This window comes from Desmodus rotundus, chromosome 6 (assembly GCF_022682495.2).
Source record: "Desmodus rotundus isolate HL8 chromosome 6, HLdesRot8A.1, whole genome shotgun sequence".
Lineage (NCBI taxonomy): Eukaryota > Metazoa > Chordata > Mammalia > Chiroptera > Phyllostomidae > Desmodus > Desmodus rotundus.
Window position 1 is genome coordinate 138,583,071 of NC_071392.1, and position 22,989 is coordinate 138,606,059.

Below are 22,989 nucleotides of genomic sequence, written 5' to 3' on the forward strand. Positions count from 1 at the left end.
CTGATCTTCCAAGAGAAGGAGAAGCAGGTGGTAAGAGAGTCTAAAGGAGGAGGTGGTTGTTATTACTCCAAGATTAAGGGGGTGGGGGCGGGAACGTTTAGAGTGCTTGTACTGAAACCATGCCTGGAGGAGTGAGTAGGCTCGGGCCAGGCAGGACAGTCAGAGAGAACATTTGAAGCAGCAGAAACAATAATCCTGAGGCAAGAGAATTCACTAGTTACTTGAGAAAAATTGATCAATCTTGCATGTGTATTACCTAGGGAGCCAGGTTGGGGGAGTGTTGAAGGAAAGGAACTGGAAAACCAGATTGGGTCAAGCAAGAAGACTTCACACGCCCTTCACTATCTCCCCACCGCAAGTCACGCTATGTTGCTCGAGGTTATTTTATTTCAACTCGTTCTAGGTAGCATTTACAGTTTAAAGTCTTATGTGCCCAAATGACCTTTCCATGCTCTTGAATGATACATGAAAAATAGCTTCTCTCTCCATGGCTATATTATACACCTAGTCCCCAAAGAAAATCAGAGGTAGAAAAAGAATTGTAATTTGCAAGCCCGTCAAGGAGAGGTCACCTGACAATCACCAAGCACGGGAACAGCACTGAGTACAATCCTAGAGCCCAGTCTTTCGGGAAGCCGTGGATGAACTGGGCTGAATGCAGAAGTTGTCCAGGACGGTCTGAGTGTATGTGTGTGAGGGTGCGGGAGGATCCAAAAGCAGGTCTTGAACCATCAGAAATAAGTGACATGGTAAAATCTCAACTGTGAACTCTTTCATGGTAGGAATCTTGCCTGTCTAGGGCCCTGCTATATCTTCACTGCCTAGAACAGGGCCTGGACACCATATTCAGCATGTCATCAAAAGCTAATCGATGAATGAATAAGTTAGGCTGGGTCTAGAAATTCTGAGACTTGGATTCTGATCTTTGTTCTTTTGCTGATATACCAGAAAGATCTTGAGTCTTTGGGGCTCAGTTTTCTTGTCTGTAACATATTGCACTCAGCAGTCTATTCAGGTTATTCTAAACAAGACTTGAACAAATGACTTCCTGGAAGAGCTATACGAAACATTGGCGGGATGGGGCCAGTGGTTGTGATTCTGTGCACACACCCCTCTATATGAACATTTGTTTTGATCAGCACACTGGTAGTTTTATTGTTCACAGTTCCAAGGAAAAGTCTATTGTAACAGAAGATTTCCACACCAGAAAAAAAATGTTTAAAAACCACTGGCCTGCTTGAGCTCTGTTATCGCCTCTAGCTATAACACTGACCTTTAATGAGGCTAAGATGCAGGGAAGTAAAATCTGACCAAACTTTGCAACAACTCTGGCTATTCAAGCAAAAGAATGTCTTGCCTTGGGTAATAATGATGAGCTACCCTTCTTTGGGAAAAGAGATACACAGCTGCCTACCAGGTAAGTTGTAGAAGAGATAATGGCATTGGTTGGGATATTTGACCAGATCACTCCTGAAGCCCTTCCTGTGCCCGAGAATCGAATGTTCTGTATCCTTTCAAGAGTTTTCTGTCGAGCAATTTTTCATATGTCTGCCCTCTGTATGTCTTCCTCGGAGAAGTGTCTGTTCAAGTCCTTTGCCCATTTTTTAATTGGGTTGTTTGTCTTCCTGGAGTGCAGTCGTGTGAGTTCTTTCTATATTTTGGAGATCAGACCCTTGTCTGAGGTATCATTGACAAATATGTTTTCCCATACTGTTGGTTCTCTTTTCATTTTAATGCTGTTTTCTTTAGCCATGCAGAAGCTTTTTATTTTGATGAGGTCCCATTGTTTATTCTTTCCTTTATGCCTCTTGCTTTACAGGAGATGCAAATTAAAACCACAATGACGTACCATCTCACACCAGTCAGAGTGGCCAACATAAACAAATCCACAAACAAATGTTGGAGAGGATGCGGAGAAAAGGGAACCCTAGTGCACTGTTGGTGGGAATGCAGACTGGTACGGCCACTGTGGAAAACAGTATGGAATTTCCTCAGAAAACTAAAAATGGAACTGCTCTTTGACCCAGCAATTCCGCTGCTGGGATTATACCCTAAGAGCCCTGAATCACCAATCCAAAAGAACCTATGCACCCCAATGTTCACAGCAGCACAATTTACAATAGCCAAGTACTGCAAGCAACCTAAGTGCCCATCAGCAAATAAGTGGATCAAAACACTATGGTACATTTACACAATGGAATTCTATGCAGCAGAGAGAAAAGGAGCTTATACCCTTTGCAACAACATGGATGGAACTGGAGAGCATTATGCTATGTGAAATAAGCCAGGCGGTGAGGGACAAATACCATATGATCTCACCTTTAACTGGAACATAATCAACAGAAGAAAAAAGCAAACAAAATATAACCAGAGACATTAAAGTTAAGAACAATCTAACAATGGGCAGGGGGGAGTGGGGAGGGGACAGTGAGGGGAGGGGATTACAGGAACTACTATAAAGGACACATGGACAAAATCAAGGGGGAGGGTGGAAGCAGGGGAGGGAGGTGGGTTTGGCTGGGGTGGGGTAGAGAGGTGGGGAGAAAATGCAGGCAACTATAATTGAACAACAATAAAATAATTTAAAAATTGAAAAAAAAAGTTTTCTGTTAACTAGCAAGGGGTGTTGTTTCATAGTTAACAGCAAGGTCTTTGACCTCAGACGGACATTTATTAGAATCCTGGTCCTACCATTCACTACTGTAGAACACTGCCCAAGTTATTTAGTCTCTCTCAGTCTCAGTTTCCTTACTGGTAAAATGGGAATAATAATACCTGCTCCATAGAGTCTATGAAGGATTCAGTGCAACGTTGTATGTAATGCTCTGAGATCCATACCTGGTGTACAAATCAGTGCTCAGTAAATGGTAGATTCTAAGATGATGACGGTGAAGGTGAAGGTGAAGATGGTGATGTCTGGGCCAGAAAACCAAAGCCAAATTATTCCTAAAGCAATTAATTATTTTACTTGACAATCACATATATATGTACATATGTGTGTATGTGTGTATGTATATGCATGTGTTCACACACATACTCCTTTCCCCAAACTCAGAAACTTAAAGCAAGCAATGCTAATGCATAAACAGTGGGGGAAATTTCATTATACCAGCCAGCAAAGGAAATAAAAGTCTTAAAAAGATAAAAGGAACATAAGCAGGAACTAAATACAGGGTGGAACAAAAGTAGGTTTATAGTTGTCCTATAGTATATGGAAAATAATACAATTAATAAATAATAACACAAGAATAAACTCTGTGTTCTGTGTACACAATGGTAAACCTACTTTTGCCCACCCTGCATATTTGTTAAATTTATCAAAATATAGATTCACCCATTTCTTAAAGAATATAATGCTCTCCAAGAACAATTCTAACTGTGAAATATTTCTAAGAATCTTGTTAAAAATAACCTGCAATAGGCATGGAAATGAGAAAAGACAGTTCTGTACTCATTTTGTGAAAACTAAGTTCTTAGCTCTTGGGGCGAAAAGAGCCCACTCAGTTGGTTTGTTTACATAACCAGAAGCCATTCATTGGGTTTCCTCACTCAGGGGTCGAAGATGATTTCCCAGCATTTTTAGTAAGACAGCAGCCAGGCCTTTCTGCATTACTCCTTCTCCTGAGTTCCTCCATCCCTGCAATTGAACTATCCCTTCTCCTTATTAACTTACTGCTCAGGAACTATCTTGTCCCTTATCAGGAAGATATTATATAGGGATTTTGACACCAAACCATTTCCCTTTAGGCCATGTTCCGACAATAAACCAGAGTTCCAGAAATAGGAGCCTCCCCTATTAACTGGTGTTCCTGAGATTTTGCCCAGAAGGAGGATGATGAGAACACAATTTATCAGTAACTTACATGTCCCACGCTCTGTATGTACAGTATCTCACACAACCCTCAAATAGTCTCATGAGGCAAGAACACCTTTGCTTCCATTTGGCACAGGAAGAAACTGAGGCACAGAGAGGTCAGCTAACTTGCCCGGGATCACACAGCTTCAAAGTGGCAGGACCTGAAGTCAAACTGAAGTCCATCAAACACCCAGTGCTATGCTTTTAGCCAGAACACTGAACAAAATGTTTTGCAGGCTGAAGCAGGTGCTGCTCTCCCTCATGTTTATCTGCACTGTGGAAGGACTCCCATGGTTCTGCCACTCACACAATCACAAAGGGAGGGTCTGAGAACATCCTCATCCTCCCAGCCCTTCCTCAGCAATGCTGACTAATGATCCGTCAATGACTGCAGTGACTGAACAGTCAGTCAACACGTCTAAGTGACAGGTGGTCTTCCAACTTTCTTCGTCTCCTTTATTAAAAATTCCCTGGTAAGACAGTTGTGTGCTAAAATTCATATTGTATACTAGAATGTGAGTATGTATTCCATTGTGCACTAAAATACGTATTCTTAAAACTTCTATCCTCTGATCCTACTTCTCTTTCTTGAGACCATGCAGAACAAGTTGGGTCCCTCTTTCCCGTAACACCCTTAGATGTGTATAAAAGCAGTGCTAATGACCTGGATCTTCTTTAAGCTTTAATTTCCTTACATTGTTCTTCATATGTCATGAATCTCACCAAGAAAACCATGGTGTTGACCCTCTTCTGAACACAGAGTTGTTGGCCCGCACCTGCTCTGGGCCAAGGACCCACGCAGTTCCCCTGCGGACTACCGCGGACTGAGCCCTCGGTTACACGGGGGAGTGGTTTTCTGGTGGCTCTGAGTGTGCTTTGGAGGCAATTCCTTCCTGAACAGCTGCTCTGACTAAATCGGGAGGGCTGTGTCCCTGCCAAGTACACGCTGTGAGAAAACAAGCTCATAGAGCCTGCCTTGTGGGAAGGGCTTATCTGCAAGGTTACGGGCACTATAGCCACAGACACTGGGGGCCTTTCCTCCCAGAAACTCCACCAATCGCCTTCTAGAGGGTCCCCCCCTCCACTTATCTTGTTTTGGGAATGGATGTAGACTGAGAGGGGCCATGTGGTGCAGGGGCTGCCCTGGAGTGGGCAGATAAAAACATTTACACCTCCTGGCATTGTGTGAAGAGGCGAGGAGGTTCTTTGTTGCAAAGCCCAGAGGATTAGTTTGAAGCAGGGTTCTTCAACCTCAGCACTATTTTGTTGGGGGTGGTGGTGGCACTGTACGTGCAACTGTCAGATTTCGGCAGCATCCCTGACCTCTATCACTGGCTGCTGGTAGCACCCACCAGTTGTGACAACCAAAAATGCCTCCAGACATTGCAAAATGTGCCCTGGCAAATAAAACAGCCCCCAATTAAAAAAACCCCTATGTTTTTAATCCCCATACACTCAATAATATTATAAAACTATACATAGTGTCAGATGGGTAGGTAATAGATTTATTAGTTCATAAAGTATATAAATGTGTAATCACTATGTTGTACACCTGAAACGAATATAATACTGTATGCCAACTGTTATTGAAAAATAAATTTAAAAAAAATTTTAAATGCTGAGTGATTTTGGAAATAAATCGCTTTTAAAAAAGAGAGGGAGAGAGAGAGAAGAAAAAACCTACTGGTTTAAATACACACTATCTCAGTTGTTTGTTTAGGCCTAGCTCCCATGGAGCTAGGCCTAAACTTGAAGTACTTTCTATTTGAACTCCCTCACTTTATTGGTGCAGAGAGAGACAATGACTGCTTGGTGGCTGGTAAGAGATGAGAAGAGAAGCTTCCTGCTCTTTCCACAGCCCCAGTCACTCCCAATCCAGCTGCTCGTCAGAGCTCCTAAAACATATGCATTTTGGGTGCCCACCTGGAGCAATTAGAATAGAATCTCTACAAGTGGAACCCAGGCTCAGGTGTTTCATAAGAGCTCCCAGGTGACTCTAGTGTGCAGCCAAGGTCAAGGGTCAGAGCACCACACTACACTGTCTCCATTCCGGACCTCAGATAAACCACCTTGGGCATCTCTGAGCTGAGTGTTGTTTGCAGGCTTGCCCTACGGAGTGCCACGCACAGTCCCTCCCTCCTGTGGGCACCAGTCTCAGAGGGCTGCTACATAGAACCCTAACACCCTAGTAACAGGTGCCCTTGAAGAACCAAAGGGGGGAAATTACACACAGAAAAGACCCAACTTGTTGGACACAGTTCGCATGTTTTATGCTGGGTCAAAGAAATGCCTACAGGTAACTTAAAAGCCAGAAGGCATATTCAAAATAACAGTCTCAACTCAACTGTTCAGCACAGGGCATGATGTACCCAGGAAACAAGTGTTGTCTCATGTTGTTTAAACAATTATTTATACACAGTGTGATTAATTTAGTTCATTTCTGGCTTTTCTTCTGGGAGAAGAAGCTAGTCATTCTTTAAGGCGCTGTAAGTAGAACACTGAGACTTCTACTGACTCATTTTTTTAAAAATGCTTATCAGGAAGCCGAGTAAATAACTGGAGAAGGTTGTTTGACCGAGATAGGAACAATGCTATATATACAATTACAATAACAGCAATGATAGCAGCTTTCATTCATTGAGAGCTTTCTGGATAACAGGCGCTGGGCTCAGCTCTACACACATGTTGTGTCATATTTAACTTTACCAAAACCCCTTGGAGACAGGTTTTACTATTATTGCTATTTTACAGATGAGGAAACAGAGACCCAGAGATGTTTGGGCATAAGCTAAAGGTTGTATCAACAGCAAAGGACAGATCTTAGGATGGAAACCCAGGTGCACCAGACTCTAGCACCTACAGCCATTAGGCTACATGGGGCAGGATGTTCCTCTGATAACACACCAAATTTCACCTTTCCTAAATCAGAGACAGCAACTTTTCATTTTTCTTTTTATTTTTTTATCTTCACTTGAGGACATGTTTATTGATTTTAAAAAGAGGGGAAGGGAGGGAGAAAGAGAAGGATAGAAACATTGATATGAGAGAGAAGCATTGATTGGTTGCCTTTCACAGGCACCACAACCGGGGACAGAACCCACACCCTAGGCATGTGCCTGGACTGGAAATGAATCCACGACCCTTTGGTTTGTGGGATGATGCCCAGCCAATGGAGCCACATCAGCCAGGGCAAGAACTTATCTTGACAACATGTCTCAGTACAGGGGATAGTGTTTAGGCCTCAGCACTTTAGCCAAGAAGTGGGCACCCTGGAAAGCAGCTTAAACCACTGGATTACCAAACTTTTGCAGGTACATGCTTCAAATACAAACTTCTCTAATCCTGAATATTAGCTGAGGCATGCAGAGCTCTCCTGATGTTGTTATTCCCACTATATTCCTAGTGTGATCTCAGCAAGAACAAGGTTTTCTGGGAGGCTGCCTCAGGTTGGGATTGGGGCACGACAGGAAACAGAACCGGCTTCATGGGTGTGTGACCAGTGCAATTATACAGGACCCCACAGCCTGGTTTAATGCTCTGCTCATTGCTCTCTTGAAATTCTTCATAACTTTATCTTTGAACTCATGAAGTCTGAAGGGACCATGGAGAGTGCATGTGAGCAGAGGTGACCCAGTACGTGCATGCCTGTAGTTCCTTGTTGCCCCATCGTGTTTGTGAGGCCCCAGGAGCCCAGAATTCTGGTAGACTCACCACACAGAAAGAGTTTAGCAAGACTTACATACAAAGTAAATGTATTATACCTATGAAAAGTTTTCCTTTTTTCCATCAGCTCTCTGTCGGCAGCTTCTATAACATGTTTACCTTGTAATCACTTTGAGTCTTGCTGAATACCAGGGCTCCACCAGAATTGTGTGCTCACATTGCATATCAACACATCTGTGACTTAGTAACTGGGAATGCTGACAGTCCTGAGAGGCCACATTTTCCATTTGAACCAGGACTTGCCAAATGTAAAAAGAAAGCAATGCTGTTCTAAGAAATGGGAGCCACTAAGGGGTCCTATCAAGTCTTCCCTCACTTGTGCTCCTTCCCTGTATTAGCCAAGCACTTATGCTGAAAACACCGACACAGAAAGCAAGGATAAAGGAGCAAACCATGGTTCCTTTCACTTTAAGTCCTTCTGTACTTATCCACAATCTTAAGGTAGTTGGATGCGTGTCTATCAAGAAGTTAAACAAAAAAATTGCGTTAGTTTTTTGCACTGTGTGATGAAAACAAAACACATAAGCATGTCTCAACTACAAAATACAGTTTATGTAACTTGCGGAATTTTGGTGATTCCACATAAAGTCTAATATTCTGATGTTTGCATTTGAAACTGACATTGCACAATATAAAGATGAATGATACATTTTATGCTAAGAATTTAAAATGGTATTTTATTTTTCTACTAGAGAAAATAAAGTCAGCATGACAGGCTGAGAGAAAGACTGCCAATGAAAGAAAAATACTTTACATTTTATTACATTAATGGCAATTTTTTTCCTGCCCTTTGAACAAATAAGGCCCTGCATTTTCATTTTGCTTTGGGCCTGCAAATTGTCGCCAGCCCTGGAGGAGTTTGGGAGCGATAGGTCAAGGTCATTCTCATCTATCTTTGATTCACCTAGATTAAGTCTGCTTTGGCTCAAGACAATGAGGTAAATGTTGAATCCAACTGTAACCTCCAGAGTTCAAGGTAAAGGCCAAAAAATGTCTTTTAAATGTCAAACAAATTTCCAACATTAGCAGAATCCTCTCAGGATCCAAAGTAAAAAAAAACCTAAATTATTTCCTCATCCATGGGTATCTTCCAATCCACAGTGTGAACATTTTTATTTAAAAGGGGAATTTTATTTAAAAGGCTGTTGGGATTAGAAGTTGGCAAGCGGTGTCACAGTGGAAAAAAAGGACTATTCCAGTTATGGAATGAATATATTTTTAAAAGTGATGAAAACTTATTTGAGTACACACAGTCCAGGTGAACAATAAGGTCTGGTAGAAGCATCTACTCATTCATTCAACGAACATATTAATAGAGCAACGTGCTACATCCTGGGGAAACTTTTGGGAATGAAATGAACACGTTACCAGTACTTATTATTCACAGTCTGACTGGGGAGACAGATAAAAAACAAGAAAAAAATAAATACAATCATAAATTCTGATCATTGCTACATAAAGGGAAAAACAGGGGCAACAATCCAGAACTGTTTGTTCTGTTTTTTTTGTTTTGTTTTGTTTGGTTTGGTTTTGTTGTGAAAACGTCATTCTCTTTGCCTCTTTCTCACTTTCAATTTTCTCTATCCTCATATTTCCTCCTCTACTGATTCCGTATACTAATCTCATGCACAGAAACATCAAAGACTTTCTTACATAGCATATCCATTAGAATCGGTTCATTTATTATTGAGCTTTGGCTGAGAAGAGTTAGTAAGCCTGAGGAAAAGCACATATTGCCTTCTTTCAAAAGAAGGCTCAGATAGCTCTAGAGCTGTTTCGTCAAATAGAACTTTTTATAATGATGGAAATATTCCACATTTGTGCTCTCTAATCCAGTGGCCACTCATATGTGGCTAGTGAGCACTTGGAATGTAGTTAGTGGTTATCCTATTGGATAGCAGTGCTCTAGGGGTCTCCAAGTCAATGGAAAACCTGTTTGTCAGGTGGGTAATGGAGGACAGCAGCCAAGAGCCAAGTGAGACAGACAACAAGTTCTTTGGGAAGTGCTTACATAAGTTCCCAGCCTTCTCAGGAATTGGGTGAGTGTCCTAGATTTGAGCAGGGTCTAAACTTGGGGAACCAGGGAAGAGACCTAAGGCTGGCATGAGGGAAATGCATCCCCAAAGCTAAAGTTGGCATCCAGTCTCTGCTTGTGTTACCTAAGTTATAAATATTTTGCGACATAATTCTCTCTCTCATGAGGACAGAACTTTGCGGTTAGCAGAACAACTTCATATCCATTATCTCCTTTGATTTTTACAATGAGATAGAGAGATAGGCAGGATGGGGATTATTTATCCAAAAAGCCAAAACTGGAATCCTCAGCAGATTTCATGTGGAGAAAATCTCAGTTCTAAGGTTACTGTCAGCACACTAGTCCCTATTCTGCCTCGGATCATCTGGGCAAATGTTCATGGAGACAGTTAAACAGATGAAAACCTAGGTCAGGAGAGAAGGGACAGAATCATTCCTCCATCCCCTTGTCAAGCCTCCCAATGTTCCTGGTACTTTACTAGGCTCTGAGAACACAGCAGTGAACAAGACTGGCATTTATCCAATAAACAAAGAACGCCAGAATGAAATCAATATGTCTTGTTCCTGTCACCTGTCACCCATGTGACTATGTGGTCATAGTCTACATGGTCGCACTATGCCTCCCAAATGAGGAGAGTCACTTGGCTTGAAGAACGACTGAGCCAAGGCAAGCTTCTAAAGGAAATGTCTCCCATGTTTTACTTGTTAACATCAAATAAAATCATTACCTTTAAGAGAGTCTAAAAGAATCTAAGAATTGCCCTGGCGGGGGAGCTCAGTAGGTAAGAATGTGGTCCTGATAAGCCAAGGTTGTGGGTTCAATCTCCAGTCAGGGCACATATAAGCAGCAACCAATGAATGTATAGGTCAGTGGAACACGAAAGTGGTCTTTCTCTCTCTCTCTCCCTCTCTCTGCCTCCCTTCCTTCTCACTCTCCTTCCTTCCTATCCTCTCCCTCTTTCTCTCTCTCAAATCAATTAAAAAATTTAAAAGAATCAAGAATTATAATATATCTTAACGTTGATGCACAATCAGTGCTAGCAAACACTGGACTGTTCCAATTTGTGAAAGTCTACAACTGTGGTTCTCAAAGACACTACGCAGAAGAGTCACGTGGCAACAATGTCATTTTCCCTAATTTGCCCCAATTCAGTGAACATGACCCAGGCTTCTCTGTTTTTACTAAATTCCCAGGTGATTCTAACTTGAGTGGTCTGCTGACCATACTTTAAAGAAAAATGATCAAGAAAAATAAAAACAAAGGCTACAAGGAAGGAGACATGATTATGTTCTCCAAACCTTCAACAATATTGCATGGAGAGTAATGGAAGAAATTGGGACACTCCAACTGTAAAAGAAAAGCCTCAGAAGGGACATATAACTAAAATATACAGAAAGGGCCACTTCAATAAAAAAGATATAGCTTGGCTTTCTCTTGCTGGTCAGAAGAAGTCATAGCAATGGAGACTTCAACTCAACATAAGGAAGTCTCTTAGTCTCTAAAGCTGCCCAACCATTAAACAGACTCATCCAGTGGTAAGATTCACTCACTGCACGACCAGGAGTAGAGATTGGATGACCATCATCAGTGATGACAAAGAAACTGTTGGTTGGGTAGCAATCTCTTTGGTAAACCTGTGCACAACTCCAGTGACATCCACTGTACTGTGAATATCTGCTTATGAGTATCTTTCCTCGGCTGGAGTTCAGAGAGGCACCAACTCTCATTTTACCAGCTTACACACAGTGCCTAGCATGTTAGATGCTCAGTACATGGTTACTGTGAATCAAACCTCAGATTCTAATAAATCAAGTCCCAGGTGCTGCACACCTGGACTTCAGATGAGTTTCCTGTAACTTCAGAAGAAAATTTGGAATTTTTAGCTATCTCATCTGGGTTCACAGTGAACCCTTAAGTAAACCCTTGCTCTTCTCCTTCAGGGAAGTTTTAAAGTCTCTTTCAATAAATGTCTTACATTTTTCTTTTACATTTTTAAAGTAATTTTATTGCTTCTGTGGATGGTAGTGTTCTTCCTAATTCCCATTCTAATTGGTTAATTCTAGTACATAGGAATGTAGTATCTAATGATGTCTGGGCTTCCTTGTGAAATGTCTCAGTTTCCCCAGTTTACAGAGGATTTTCCTGACTATATTGTTTTTAAATAATGGCAAATTTACTATTTCCCCCCAGTTTTTATACCTCATATGTCTTTTTTGTCATTTGAATTTTGCATGTACAATATTGAACAGTATAAGCGACAAGATATCCTCATTTTATTCTTGACTCCATCAGAAAAGCAGCCAATGTTTCTCACTAGGTTCTTTCCTCTCTTCTCTGCCATTACATTTCATGTGCATTTCCTAGAGCAGGAGAAGTGACTCCCATGTGACTAAGGAGATACTGGGTGAGGCAAACCACCAAGGGACCAAGTTAAGGATGTGACAAGGAGAGAGAAGCTGGCTCCAAATTCACTACGGATCAGTTCACACACATGATGAACCTCTTGGGACCCACTGTCCACATGCTGGCATTCTGTCTCTTTCAACACACGTGTGCATGCACATTAAAACTGCCCTAAGAAACATTTATATGACAATAATTCGTGTTTGGTAACTACTTTTAAAAGGCTATGCCACCTATGTGTCAAGACAAACTTCTTCACCAGCAAACCAGTGAAAATGGTATCTTCACTTCTATTTTGATTGTGGGTTGGATATCCCTAAGAGAACATGTGTCCAATAGAAAACAACCGATCACAACAGCATACATCTTTGCTACTGTGTCCATTAGTGCAATCTGAGTGATTGAAGTCCTCTAAGAAGAATGTCTTGCAAAAGCATATTTTATTTCATTGACTACCCATTTGCTGTTTAATGAAAAAATGTTTTGTTAAGTCCACGGGCCAAAGGATAGCACCAAGCACAGGAGACCTATGATTCTAAACCACTAGGCCCAGATTGACCTGTTTTTAATTTAAGTTGGAAGAGTGAAACTCCACTCTTCCAAAAACCCTTAAGAGGAATAGGCCCCACAGTTTCAGAGTGTTGCCCCAACCTGGCTCTCCCTGATGTGATTCCAGGTTGTAGACTGAGTCCTCTATACTGTTTAGAGTCTCAGAAAAAATAAAAAATAAAAAAACAGGTACTTTTCAATTTTGAGTGTTTTAATCTTCCTTTAGCCTAAAGACAATCATGAAGACATTTTATCAGCAAAAATGTGTTAATCATCTGATCATCCACTGTTTTGCAGACAATAGACTATATGGCACATAAATAAAAGTCATAGTTTCTACCATTAAGAAATACTTGGTCTTATAGAAGTTCAACAGGAATTCTAATGTCTAAAGCATTTAAATGCCCCCCAAAATAAAGGCTAAGGGTAGGAATAGCAGTATAAAACTGATTTTACCTTTGATTGTTTAGGTTTTATGGTCCTTGGATTCATCTGAATTTGGTGATATCCTGCTTGTGGGATTTTTAAAGAAAAATGTAAATTTTTCTTACATTGTGTTAATACAGTTGATCTGAGGAATTAATTGTATGATCTGTTAATTTAGTCATCAAGAGTTTAAGTTCCTACTATACATCAGGCAACTGATTGTATGTAGCAGTGAATACAACAGGCAGGATTCCTGTTTTAGGCAAGGGTTACACCCTAGCTGATTCAAGTTCCAGATAGTCTTCTCTCTGGATAGGCTGCCCCACTCTTAGAAGATTCCTCACCCCCACAGAAAAGTTCCTCGGACCAACTTCCTGCACTCTTCATGACCCCGTGAAGACACACGGGGACTGCAGTATGGAGAGTGTATCTGTAAAGCCCCTCTAAACTGCTATCTGTGCTTCACAATCACATGGCAGACGTCCAGAAGCCATAGGGATAAAACCATAGAGTAGTAAAGCAGGGTCTCCTGGGCTGCCCTAGAAACTCCCAAACCCCTTCCGTGACTGTTTCCATGGGAAAGGCCACCCAGTTCTAAACAACTGGCTCAGCAAACGCACTGCTCGGGAGCCCTCTGTTTGTAAGGGGTAGGCAGCCTGGGCTCCGGCAACTGCTAGCTCAAATAGCTAGAAACTATCTGGCACCCGCACAGAAGTTCTTGTACACATATTTTATTTTATAGTTGGATCCTTTCCATGGCACTTGCCAAGGCATAATTACTGAGAACGTCAGCCTATAGGAGTGTCCTTGGAGGCCCTTCTACCAGCCAGAGTCTTAACACCACCCTAGGCTTTAGCTACGAGTCTGCCCACAGAGAATGGAATCCATGCTTCTGAGCAGCCTCTGAGGCAAGGTGTTTATATTTCATAGCAACCCTGTTTTCTCCTCTTCTTTTCCTCCACATGCAAATAAAAATGCCCCCATTTTTGGCTGCCAAAACAGCTGACTACTGTCATCATCGGGAAAATTAAATGCTTGTCTCAAAGAAGGAACCATTCTTTAGAAATGCCTGTGCCTCTCAGGACAAAGAAAAAAAAATGCTCTTGGCAGTTCATCTTAGCTACAGGATGAATGTACTGATCACACATGGCTTTTCACAGCTGAGAACAACTCCAGGCCGGGGTAGCCAGAAAATTCTCAGGGTCTGGAAAGAGGCATCATGACTAATCACTGAACATTCAACTCCAAAGTCACTCTCACCTCCACCAACTGAGGTGACCTTGGGTAAACCGCTTGACCTTTCTGTATTCTTTGTTATTCCACTTCCTCCTTCATCTCATTCTCTCTTCCTGGAAAGCCTGCCTTGATTTCTCCTCCAAGTCTCAAATTTCTACAAAATGTCATTCTGTGAAGCCTTCTGATTTGTCTGAAGCCAAATCAGCTTCTTTCTTATTCACACATCCCTATTCTAGACTGTCCATACCTCATTAGATCCTTTCTGATGTGGCATTATTGTTGCATATGTATCATTATATTTGTTTTAGTTTCTCATGTTATTTTATGGTCAACTTTGCGTATCAGGCAATGTGTTATCACTCCTATACCTACTAATATTAATGACATTATTAGTAGTATTAACAGTGTTTACAATGTGTCAGACCCGAATACAATCTGTAATTGTTACAAAAGCCCAGTGAGATATAATTATTTTTACCATTTTTTCTATAGTTGAAGAAATTAAAAGCATGAGAGATTATACAAATGGTTAGTCATGGCACTGAGAGTCAAAATAAAGTCTAGTTTTCTTTAAAGTCCATGCTTTTAACCATTATCCTTTATACCACCTAAAAATAATAATAGATGGTATTTACTAAGAGCTTACCAGATGGCAGGCTCTGTACCATGTGCTCTACATACATTAGCTAATTTGATCCTCACAAAATCCCTGTAATGTAGATACCGTAATTATAATCTCAATTAAAAAAAAAAATTAAGGCTCACAGTGGTTAAATGACTTGCCCAAGGTCACAGAACTATGGAGAATGAATTTAAATATAGGTCTGTCTCCCCGAGGGCCTGAGCACTTGCCCACTACACTATTCCATGGCCAGATGGTAGGGTCTCTTTAATGTTTGCAAACACTGCACCTGTTTTCAAGAATAACCCCTCTGGAAACAGAAAACTGGACAGTTGCCCAGTTTTCTGACTCATGCCAATAAACCAAATCCACCAAGCCCCTAGGCACTCACCTTAGCACATGTGTTGACCCATTAATGGTTGTGGTTGAACAGGGGACCGTCTGGCCCAGAATGGAAGGTCTTCGGTAGCGTTCATCATCACAGCAGAGGATGATGAGAAAGGCACGTCGAAAAGACTTATTCAAGAAGGCGTAGAGAAAGGGGTTCAATCCAGAATTGATGTAGCCGAGCCAGAGGAAAGCAGTCCACACCTGCCCAGGGACAGTGTAGTCTATGAACGGATCCACGATATTGGTGACAAAGAATGGGGCCCAGCAGAGGCAGAAGCAACCCATGATGATGCACAGGGTCTTAGCTGCTTTGGTCTCTGTCCTCATGCGATGAGTGCTGTGCTGGTCTGCCGGCTGTGGCCTGCCCTCCGAGGGTGCTCCAGCACGCTGTAACATCTGGATCTGGTGGGCGTGCTCCTTGGCTGTGACATAGATGCGGTAATAGGCCAGCACCATGAGCAGAAACGGGATGTAGAAGGCCACCACAGAGCAGGTGATGGCGTAGGGCTTGTTGACCATGAAGATACAGTATGTAGAGTTGGAGCTGTGGTGGAACTTTCTTTTTTCTATCTGAGAGGTAGAGGTGAGAGGGAGAGAGAAGGCGGAGAAAAAAGTGAAGAGGAAAAAGTAAGAGGGAAAGGAGGGAAATCATAGGAGAGAAAAGAAGAGAAAAGGGGAAATTGAAGGTAGAAAGAAGGGAGGGAAACATTGAACGAAAGGGAAGAAAGAATAAAAGGAAAAGGGAAGGAAAAAGGTTTATCAGCAGAGCTTCCTTTTTTACATCTACATCTACAGCACCTAGATAGAACCTTGATGTAGAAAAGGAGTATGACCAGATCCCAGGGCTCAGAGGGCTTGTTTATCCACAAGGGGCTGAAGGTCCCAGTGAAGAATACAAATAACATAGGGACAAAATCACTCTTCGTTCTATCTACCCAACCAATGGTGGAGCTCTGCCTGTCTGCTTGCATACAATGTACCTGGAAGTAAATGTCTTTGAAGTGTGACTCATCTTCTTCATAGCTATCTGGCTATTCTTATAATCTCAGCATTTCTCAGATAAAGTTGACTATTAGCTTATTAATTGCTATAAAAAATCCTTTAAGATTTTGATTGGAGTTAAGATAGAATGAGGAAAACTGTTGGCTCTACAATGTTAAGTCTTCGTGTTCACAAACATGGTAATCCTTGCCCTTTACTGAAGTCTTTTAAAATTTATTTCCCTAATATTTTATATTTTTGTGTAAATGTCTTACACATATTTTGTTAGATTTATTCCTAGTACTTGAGATTTCATTCTCTTGCAAATGGTACCATGTTAAAATTCTTAATCCTCACTGATTGTAAATTCAGTGAATTTTTTTTGTATGTTGGCTATGTATCCAGCAACTTTGTTAAATTAGTTACTAATATTTCATCTCTAGATTGTTTTGAATTTTCTCCATACACACACATGATTTATCAATAGTGACAATTTCATTTCTTCCTTTTCAATATCAGTAACATTTTTTCTTGCATTATTGAACTTGACAAGTCCTCCAGGATAATTTTGGAAAAAAAGCAGTAAGATTAGACACCACTGTTATGTTCCCAGTTTTAGGAGGGGAACTTTCAATATTTTCCTATTATGTATGATACTTGTAAATTTTGGGTCAATGCTGTTTATTTGAGGAAGTTCTCTTCTGAGTCTTAGTTTGATGAGAATTTTTAAAAAAAATGAATGGATACTGAATTCTGTCAATGCATTTTTGGCAGTAATGAGATTATCATGTGGGCTGTCCCTTCTTTCTCTGTTAATACCATGAATAACACTGACTGCATTGCATTGTGATACACTAGATCCCTTTGGAAGGATTGAAAGACTTTTCTCCTCACTCTAAACTCTATGTGCGAACAACTCTTAGTTACCAGCCTCTTCTAGGAATAGCCCTTGGCTGAAGAGAGCAGTATGACAAAATGACACTAAAATACAGAAGTAACTTTGTATCTTGTCTTACAGTATGTTACAAAATTACAGTATATCTTTCTATTGAATTGACACTTTATCATCATGAAAGGCCTCATGTTAACTCAAGTAATGTTACTTGCCTTACATTTATTTTATCATTGATAATAGTACAGCTATATCAGCTTTCTTTTGGTTAGTGTTTGCATATTATATTTTTCTATTATTTTACACTTTCAAAGTTTCTGTCATCTTATATTTCATGAGCTTCTCTTACAAGCAGAATATATTATGTGTTGATTAGTTGATGAAAATATTGTGACCAGAGACTTGGAGGAACCTAACCCTCTGTTTCTGCTAGGTGTAAAGATTCAATATTTGCTAATTCAGTGTTTGCAGCAACTTTATGGAACCTAATTATCATGAGAATCAACTGTATATGTATTCTGAAGATGTGGGTTCTGCTAGCTTCCCTCTGGTCTGATTCAATGTGCAAATGATTGGAAAATTTGAAATGCAGTCACAACATCATGGAGCAAAGACTAGACATGTTGACAGTAAGGAGCTGCCCCATCCCCTGGTTCCACAAAGTAAACAAGAGATGCCTCTGTTCTCATAAATGGACAAACATTCCCTACATTATTTCCCTTAAAAATTCTACATCAGAAGGTAAAAGTGCCATGCCCTTATTAAAAGTTCTGATGCACAAAACTTGTGCTTCCAAAGGTTTTCTCCATTAAGGAGTAAGTTTAACACAAACAGTGAGAGCTTAGCCTTTGGAGCCCAGGAAGCTTGAGCTTAGATGTGGCCACCACCCCTCCTGCCCCACATGACCTTAGCCAATAACTTCACCTCTCTGCTCCTCATTTCCTGAGGACAATAATAGGATCTACTTCACAGTCTTGTTGGGAGGCCTGAGTGAGGCTCATAACAACAGTGACTCAGTTCACATGGGACTCAGCACACAGTAAGTGTTCAACATTTGTTGTTTGCTATTTCCTGGTTGTTGGAAACTTAAATTTCATTTCCCCCAAGAATGAACTGAAAGTGTGAAAGAAGAGGGATAGGATTCAAGAAAAGATCCATACAGTCCCTTGTATGAGTCCCCTTTTACTTCTCCACTCCTGTGTCCCCAGCATTGCTCTCAGAAGCCCTGGGAACTCTTGTTCTGACATACCACATGCAAATCCTCGCCCAGCCTTGGTTTGGGTATCCTTTCCTGGACAAAGAACAAGGCAAGATTAGGGGCTAGGAATGGGGTGAAGAGAAGAAGAGGCAGTTCCTACTCTAACTGGTTCTGTTGGGCCAGAGCTTGCTCTCAATCTCTCCTTTCCATTCCCCTTCCTGCCACAACATGGTCCTGGGATCAACTTTAATGTGCCAGCCTGACTACTGCCTTAGGGAATATATATCCCTGGTGATGAATCCAGACCTTAGCTTTTGATCATCATCACAAAGTATGACTGAGCTGGATGACTCTTAGTAATCGCCTAGACAGAAGGTGGTGAGCCACATGCCACCACACTATTCTCCTACACCCTGGGACACACTATTCTCCACAGGGGACCAAGGGATCTTCTCATCACAGCCCTGTGGGAAGTGGGTCAATGAGAGGACTGGGCTCAGGGTTCAGCTCTCAACTCCTGGTCCAGGGCTCGCTTCATTCTCTAGAAGCTTCCACTCACATACATGATTTCTATGGATCACTGAAAAGACTCTCAGCATGAAACAGGAGGAAGATCTCTTGGAGCACTGGAGTCTGAATGCTAAGCTTTGAACACCTGTTCTGCTACTTCCTAGGCATATTACTGGGCACATTACTTCACCTTTCTGAGCCTGACTTTTCTTATCTGGGTGAGATGAGCAAAAGATATTGTCAGGATTATAGGTAAAGAATTTTGCATTTTTTCTGGCATACAGTAAAGCGTTAAAAAATGCGAGCTTGCTTTTTTGTTGTTCTTGTGTCTCAGACCACTGTCAGAATCTTTCTTAGGGTATCTACCCAACTTGATATTATTTGTTTATTTGGAATCCCAGGCAAACAAAGTGAATCAGACAGTTCACTAGTGGGAGTCTGCATGAGGCCTACTCACCAAATCAATTATGCCGATGTTATTCCAGCCTTGCATTATAGGAAGAAAAGAGATAAACATGGGGATGACCCAGCAGCCTCCCAGCATTAACGCGATGCGCAGGGGGGTCATCTTGTTCCTATAGACCAAGGGCTGGCAGCAGATGGCATAGTACCTGGAGAGAGAATGGGGGTGGGTGCCAAGGGAGAGGAGGAATGAGAGGGAGAAGGATGGAGAATAATGATGAGAGAGAAGAGGGGAGAAGGAATGGGGAGAGGAAGGAGATACAAAGAGGAAATATTGGGAAAGAGCAAAATTGGAGGGGGAAGTAGAGAATGAAAATAAGAAAGAAAGAAAGGAGAAAATAATGGGGAGAAGGGGGGGAGAGGGTAGCAGGGAAAGAGAAGGGGGAGAGAAGAGAAAGAAGAACAGAGGAAAGAAAAAAAGCAATTATACAACAAAGTGTAATATTGGCCAATGAGTTTCTGCTAATATAAACATACACGTTAGATCACCTCTGAAAATCATTGCCTACAGTCAGCCCCACATCCCTCTCCCTCTCCCAATGCCTGAGAAGTTGCACACACAGCTGATGGTCTGCTCTGTCTCAGGTACAGCTCCAACATTACCCTTGTGCCTGGGAATTTTGGGGGCTTCAGTCCAGCCCTCTGGGCCTCAGTGTCCAGGCATCTGTGGTCCTCTTTAGTAACAATCTGAGGTGACTCACACTTGGCCTGATATCTGAGCTCTAAGATCAGTGTCTCAGATTGTCCCTATTCTCTTGATCATCCTCTTATATTAAAGGGATGCGCTAAGTCAGTGTTCCTTATATTGTGGTCCAGGGATTCTACCCTGTTCCCCTACATCAGACTCTTACCTGAGGAGGTCTATTTAAAATGCAGATACCAAGGATCTCCTGAATCAGAGTCTATTGAGGAAGGACCTGGAGTTTGTATTTTGACAAGCCAAAGCCATTACTTCTGTTAGCTAAGTATGCCCAGTCCCTTGTTCTCAGCACATACGCTTCCTGGCTGACTTGTTGTTGGGTAGGGCCAAAGGACTGTTCTGGTCAATGAGTGCTGAACAGAATTGACATTTCTTACTTCTGGGCTGGACCACTTCGTTGTCTCTCTAAGGATGCAAACTCTTAAGTGTTTTCTGTTTCATTTCCTGCCGTCTGACAGGGACCACCTCGCCCCCATTTATCAAGGTCTGTTCTTCCTCACAGGACTCACTGTTCATCTTTGAGTTCATGTTCTGCCTATGGTACTGACTTTACTCTTACTTCCAGACAGAGATGCAACCTGCCCCACTCAGTGACCAAGTCTCTAACTCCCAGGTTGTTTCTTACATGTTATTCCAGCCTTGGAGATTGCCACTTCCATGTCCAGACAGTTCATGGGATTGGGCAACAGGCAAAATGTCACAGTAGGTCTATCAGCTATTTGTCTTTGCAAGACTCTAAAGATTACATGCAAAAAGAGAGCTTGGAGACTAAGTCTATTCTTTAAGATTTTGTACCATTAAATGATGAGCCACCCCCTTATGCCCCTCATTTTAGGTAGTTCACTTTGTTAATTTTCTCCACCTCTTCTTTTCTTTTCTTAATTCCAAGCATAACTAATATAACAATGGCTATATTTTTTGAAGAGGTGGTGGTGGGATGAGTTGGAGGGGGTGGAATGAGAAGGAGGCCCAATGTTAAAACATGAGAAGTGGGTGCCTCGGGAGATGGGGGAGGATTATACTTTTCCTTCTAAGGCTCCAAGGAATAGCTAGCTGGCCATGCTATGCTTCCTGTGGCCAGACTGAAACAGACTGCAAGGAACAACAGACCAAAGAATGGAAGGGGGATTAGTCAGGAACTCATTTTTTTCTCTCTATAACACTGAGACGGTAGCCAACTCTAAATATAACTCAGTAATGGAAAGAATGATGGTTAGCTGGAATTTCCTCCATGCTCTTGAATTTTAAGAAAGGCATATTATATCAGAATGGCATATTTTTCTGAATGGCTATACCGATAATCATCAGAGGTTTATTATTAACATGGAGACAATGAATTAGGTATGTGTGAAAAAATATATTTTTTTTACAAATTTTGCCCCCTACCTCTTTCCTGCTAGAGGACCTAGATTAGACGTTTGGTTGTGTCCATTACCATCCTGCTTCTTTTTTCTTGGCAATAGCATCATTCCAAGATCTTTGGGAAATTATCTCTGGTTTGTTGATATAGTGGTGTTGGGAAAGCAAATGATGGGGCTCTGACATTTCTAGCCAAGGAATCACCCAATCACACAGTCTCCTGGGACTCCAGATGTCAGGCAGAGTGACACAAAGATGTGAGAGGCAGGGCAGGTCCCCCTATTCCTGCAGCAACCTGCTGACAGGGCTGGGAGTAGCTCCTTTCCTTGGGTCTTTGGGAAGCTGTATTCTTGCCCCTTCAGTTGCTCATTCTGTAGCTCGTCCTTTAATTTAATAAGCTGTGTCATATCCTCCCAATGAATTCCCTTTGTGCTTAAGTTGCTCTTATGGGTGGAACTGTGCCCTGCCCACCCCCCCCAGAAGATATGTTGAAGTCCTATGCCTCAGTACCTTGGAAGGTGACTTCATTCAGAAATGGGATATTCATAGAGCTAATCAAATTAAAATGAGGTCATTAAGGAAAGATGGTGGCAAGATAGGTGGGAGCAGATAGTGAAACATATCTGCACATAGTGAAACACCTAGCCGATCTACTGAGGAACAAAGCGAACTGCCAACAGCACCCCAGCGCTTATGGAGATAGAAGACCAAAAAGTATAGAGGACACTGAAAAAACAGACGGTAAGGGGACTGCTTCAGGACAAAAAGGTCCCTGGGACCAGCACAGGGACCAGGGCGACTGCAGCCCCAGGCCTGGGCCCACTGGGCCTGCTGCAGGACTCCTGGGAGAGAGCTGGGTTAACGGCTCCCTCCCCTGCCAAAGAAGGCTTGAGCAGCACTGAGAGAGACTCGGTTGCTTGAGGTTGCAGGGAGGGGAATAAGGATGAAGTGTGGTAAACACACCGGAGACCGTGGGCACCAGTTGGGGAGAGTTGAGAGTTGGGCCATGTGGGGCCCTGATGCAGACAGTCTGGGTATAGCGGGAGAGGTGGGCTGAGTGAGAGGACAGGCCCTTCCCTGTATGGTGAGGCAGGATTGAGCAGGAGGATTTTCCCAAAAAGAAAAAGACCCTCGGGGGCACTTTGGGGAACTCTCCTGCAGCAGCATGTCCAGTCTCCTCTCCACCAGGCTGCCCGGCGCTCCCACAGGGCTGTGGGGGATACCAAGCCCAAATCCTAAGCACCTGGGAAAGAGTGCACACCACACCAAGACCACAGGCACGGAGGTGGGGAGAGTGCAACTCAGACAGACGTGAGAGCAAAGGCACCTCGGAGAGTGCTAATCCAGGAAGGCCATGTGCGTGCACACCCATAGCCCGGAGGAGAGTGAGTGCCTGAACGTGTGGGTCCTGTGGCTGCTGGAGGGCTGGGCTGGAGACTGCCCCAGTGCTAGTTGGGATGGAGAAGAGCTGGGCTAGGCTGCCTGAGTTGTCTACAGCCAAAAAAGACCAGCAAAACTGGCTTGGCCAGCAGGCTTTTTTTTTTTTTTTAAGTAATTCTTTATTATTATTTTTTTACTATTTTTCTTTCTTTTAACACCTTTTCCCTCTCTTTCCTTCCTTCTTGTTCTACTCCTTCCTCTCCCTTC

The 22,989-nt window shown here is 42.2% G+C and overlaps 1 protein-coding gene across 7 annotated transcripts in view; it reads right to left on the minus strand.

The window, feature by feature from the left end:
* Positions 1 to 22,989, minus strand: part of HTR4 (5-hydroxytryptamine receptor 4) — a 155,075-nt gene that overhangs the window by 33,981 nt on the left and 98,105 nt on the right. For 4 of the 7 annotated variants that reach the window (XM_053927198.1, XM_053927199.2, XM_053927194.2 and 1 more), the window contains 3 exons: positions 19,279 to 19,432; positions 18,363 to 18,404; positions 15,242 to 15,810 (listed from right to left, as the gene is read on the minus strand). In XM_053927198.1, coding sequence (XP_053783173.1) covers positions 15,242 to 15,810; positions 18,363 to 18,404; positions 19,279 to 19,432 — 765 coding nt within the window. The remainder of the gene's footprint in view (positions 1 to 15,241; positions 15,811 to 18,362; positions 18,405 to 19,278; positions 19,433 to 22,989) is intronic. The other 3 variants (XM_053927201.2, XM_071221807.1, XM_053927200.2) reach the window with 1 other exon arrangement.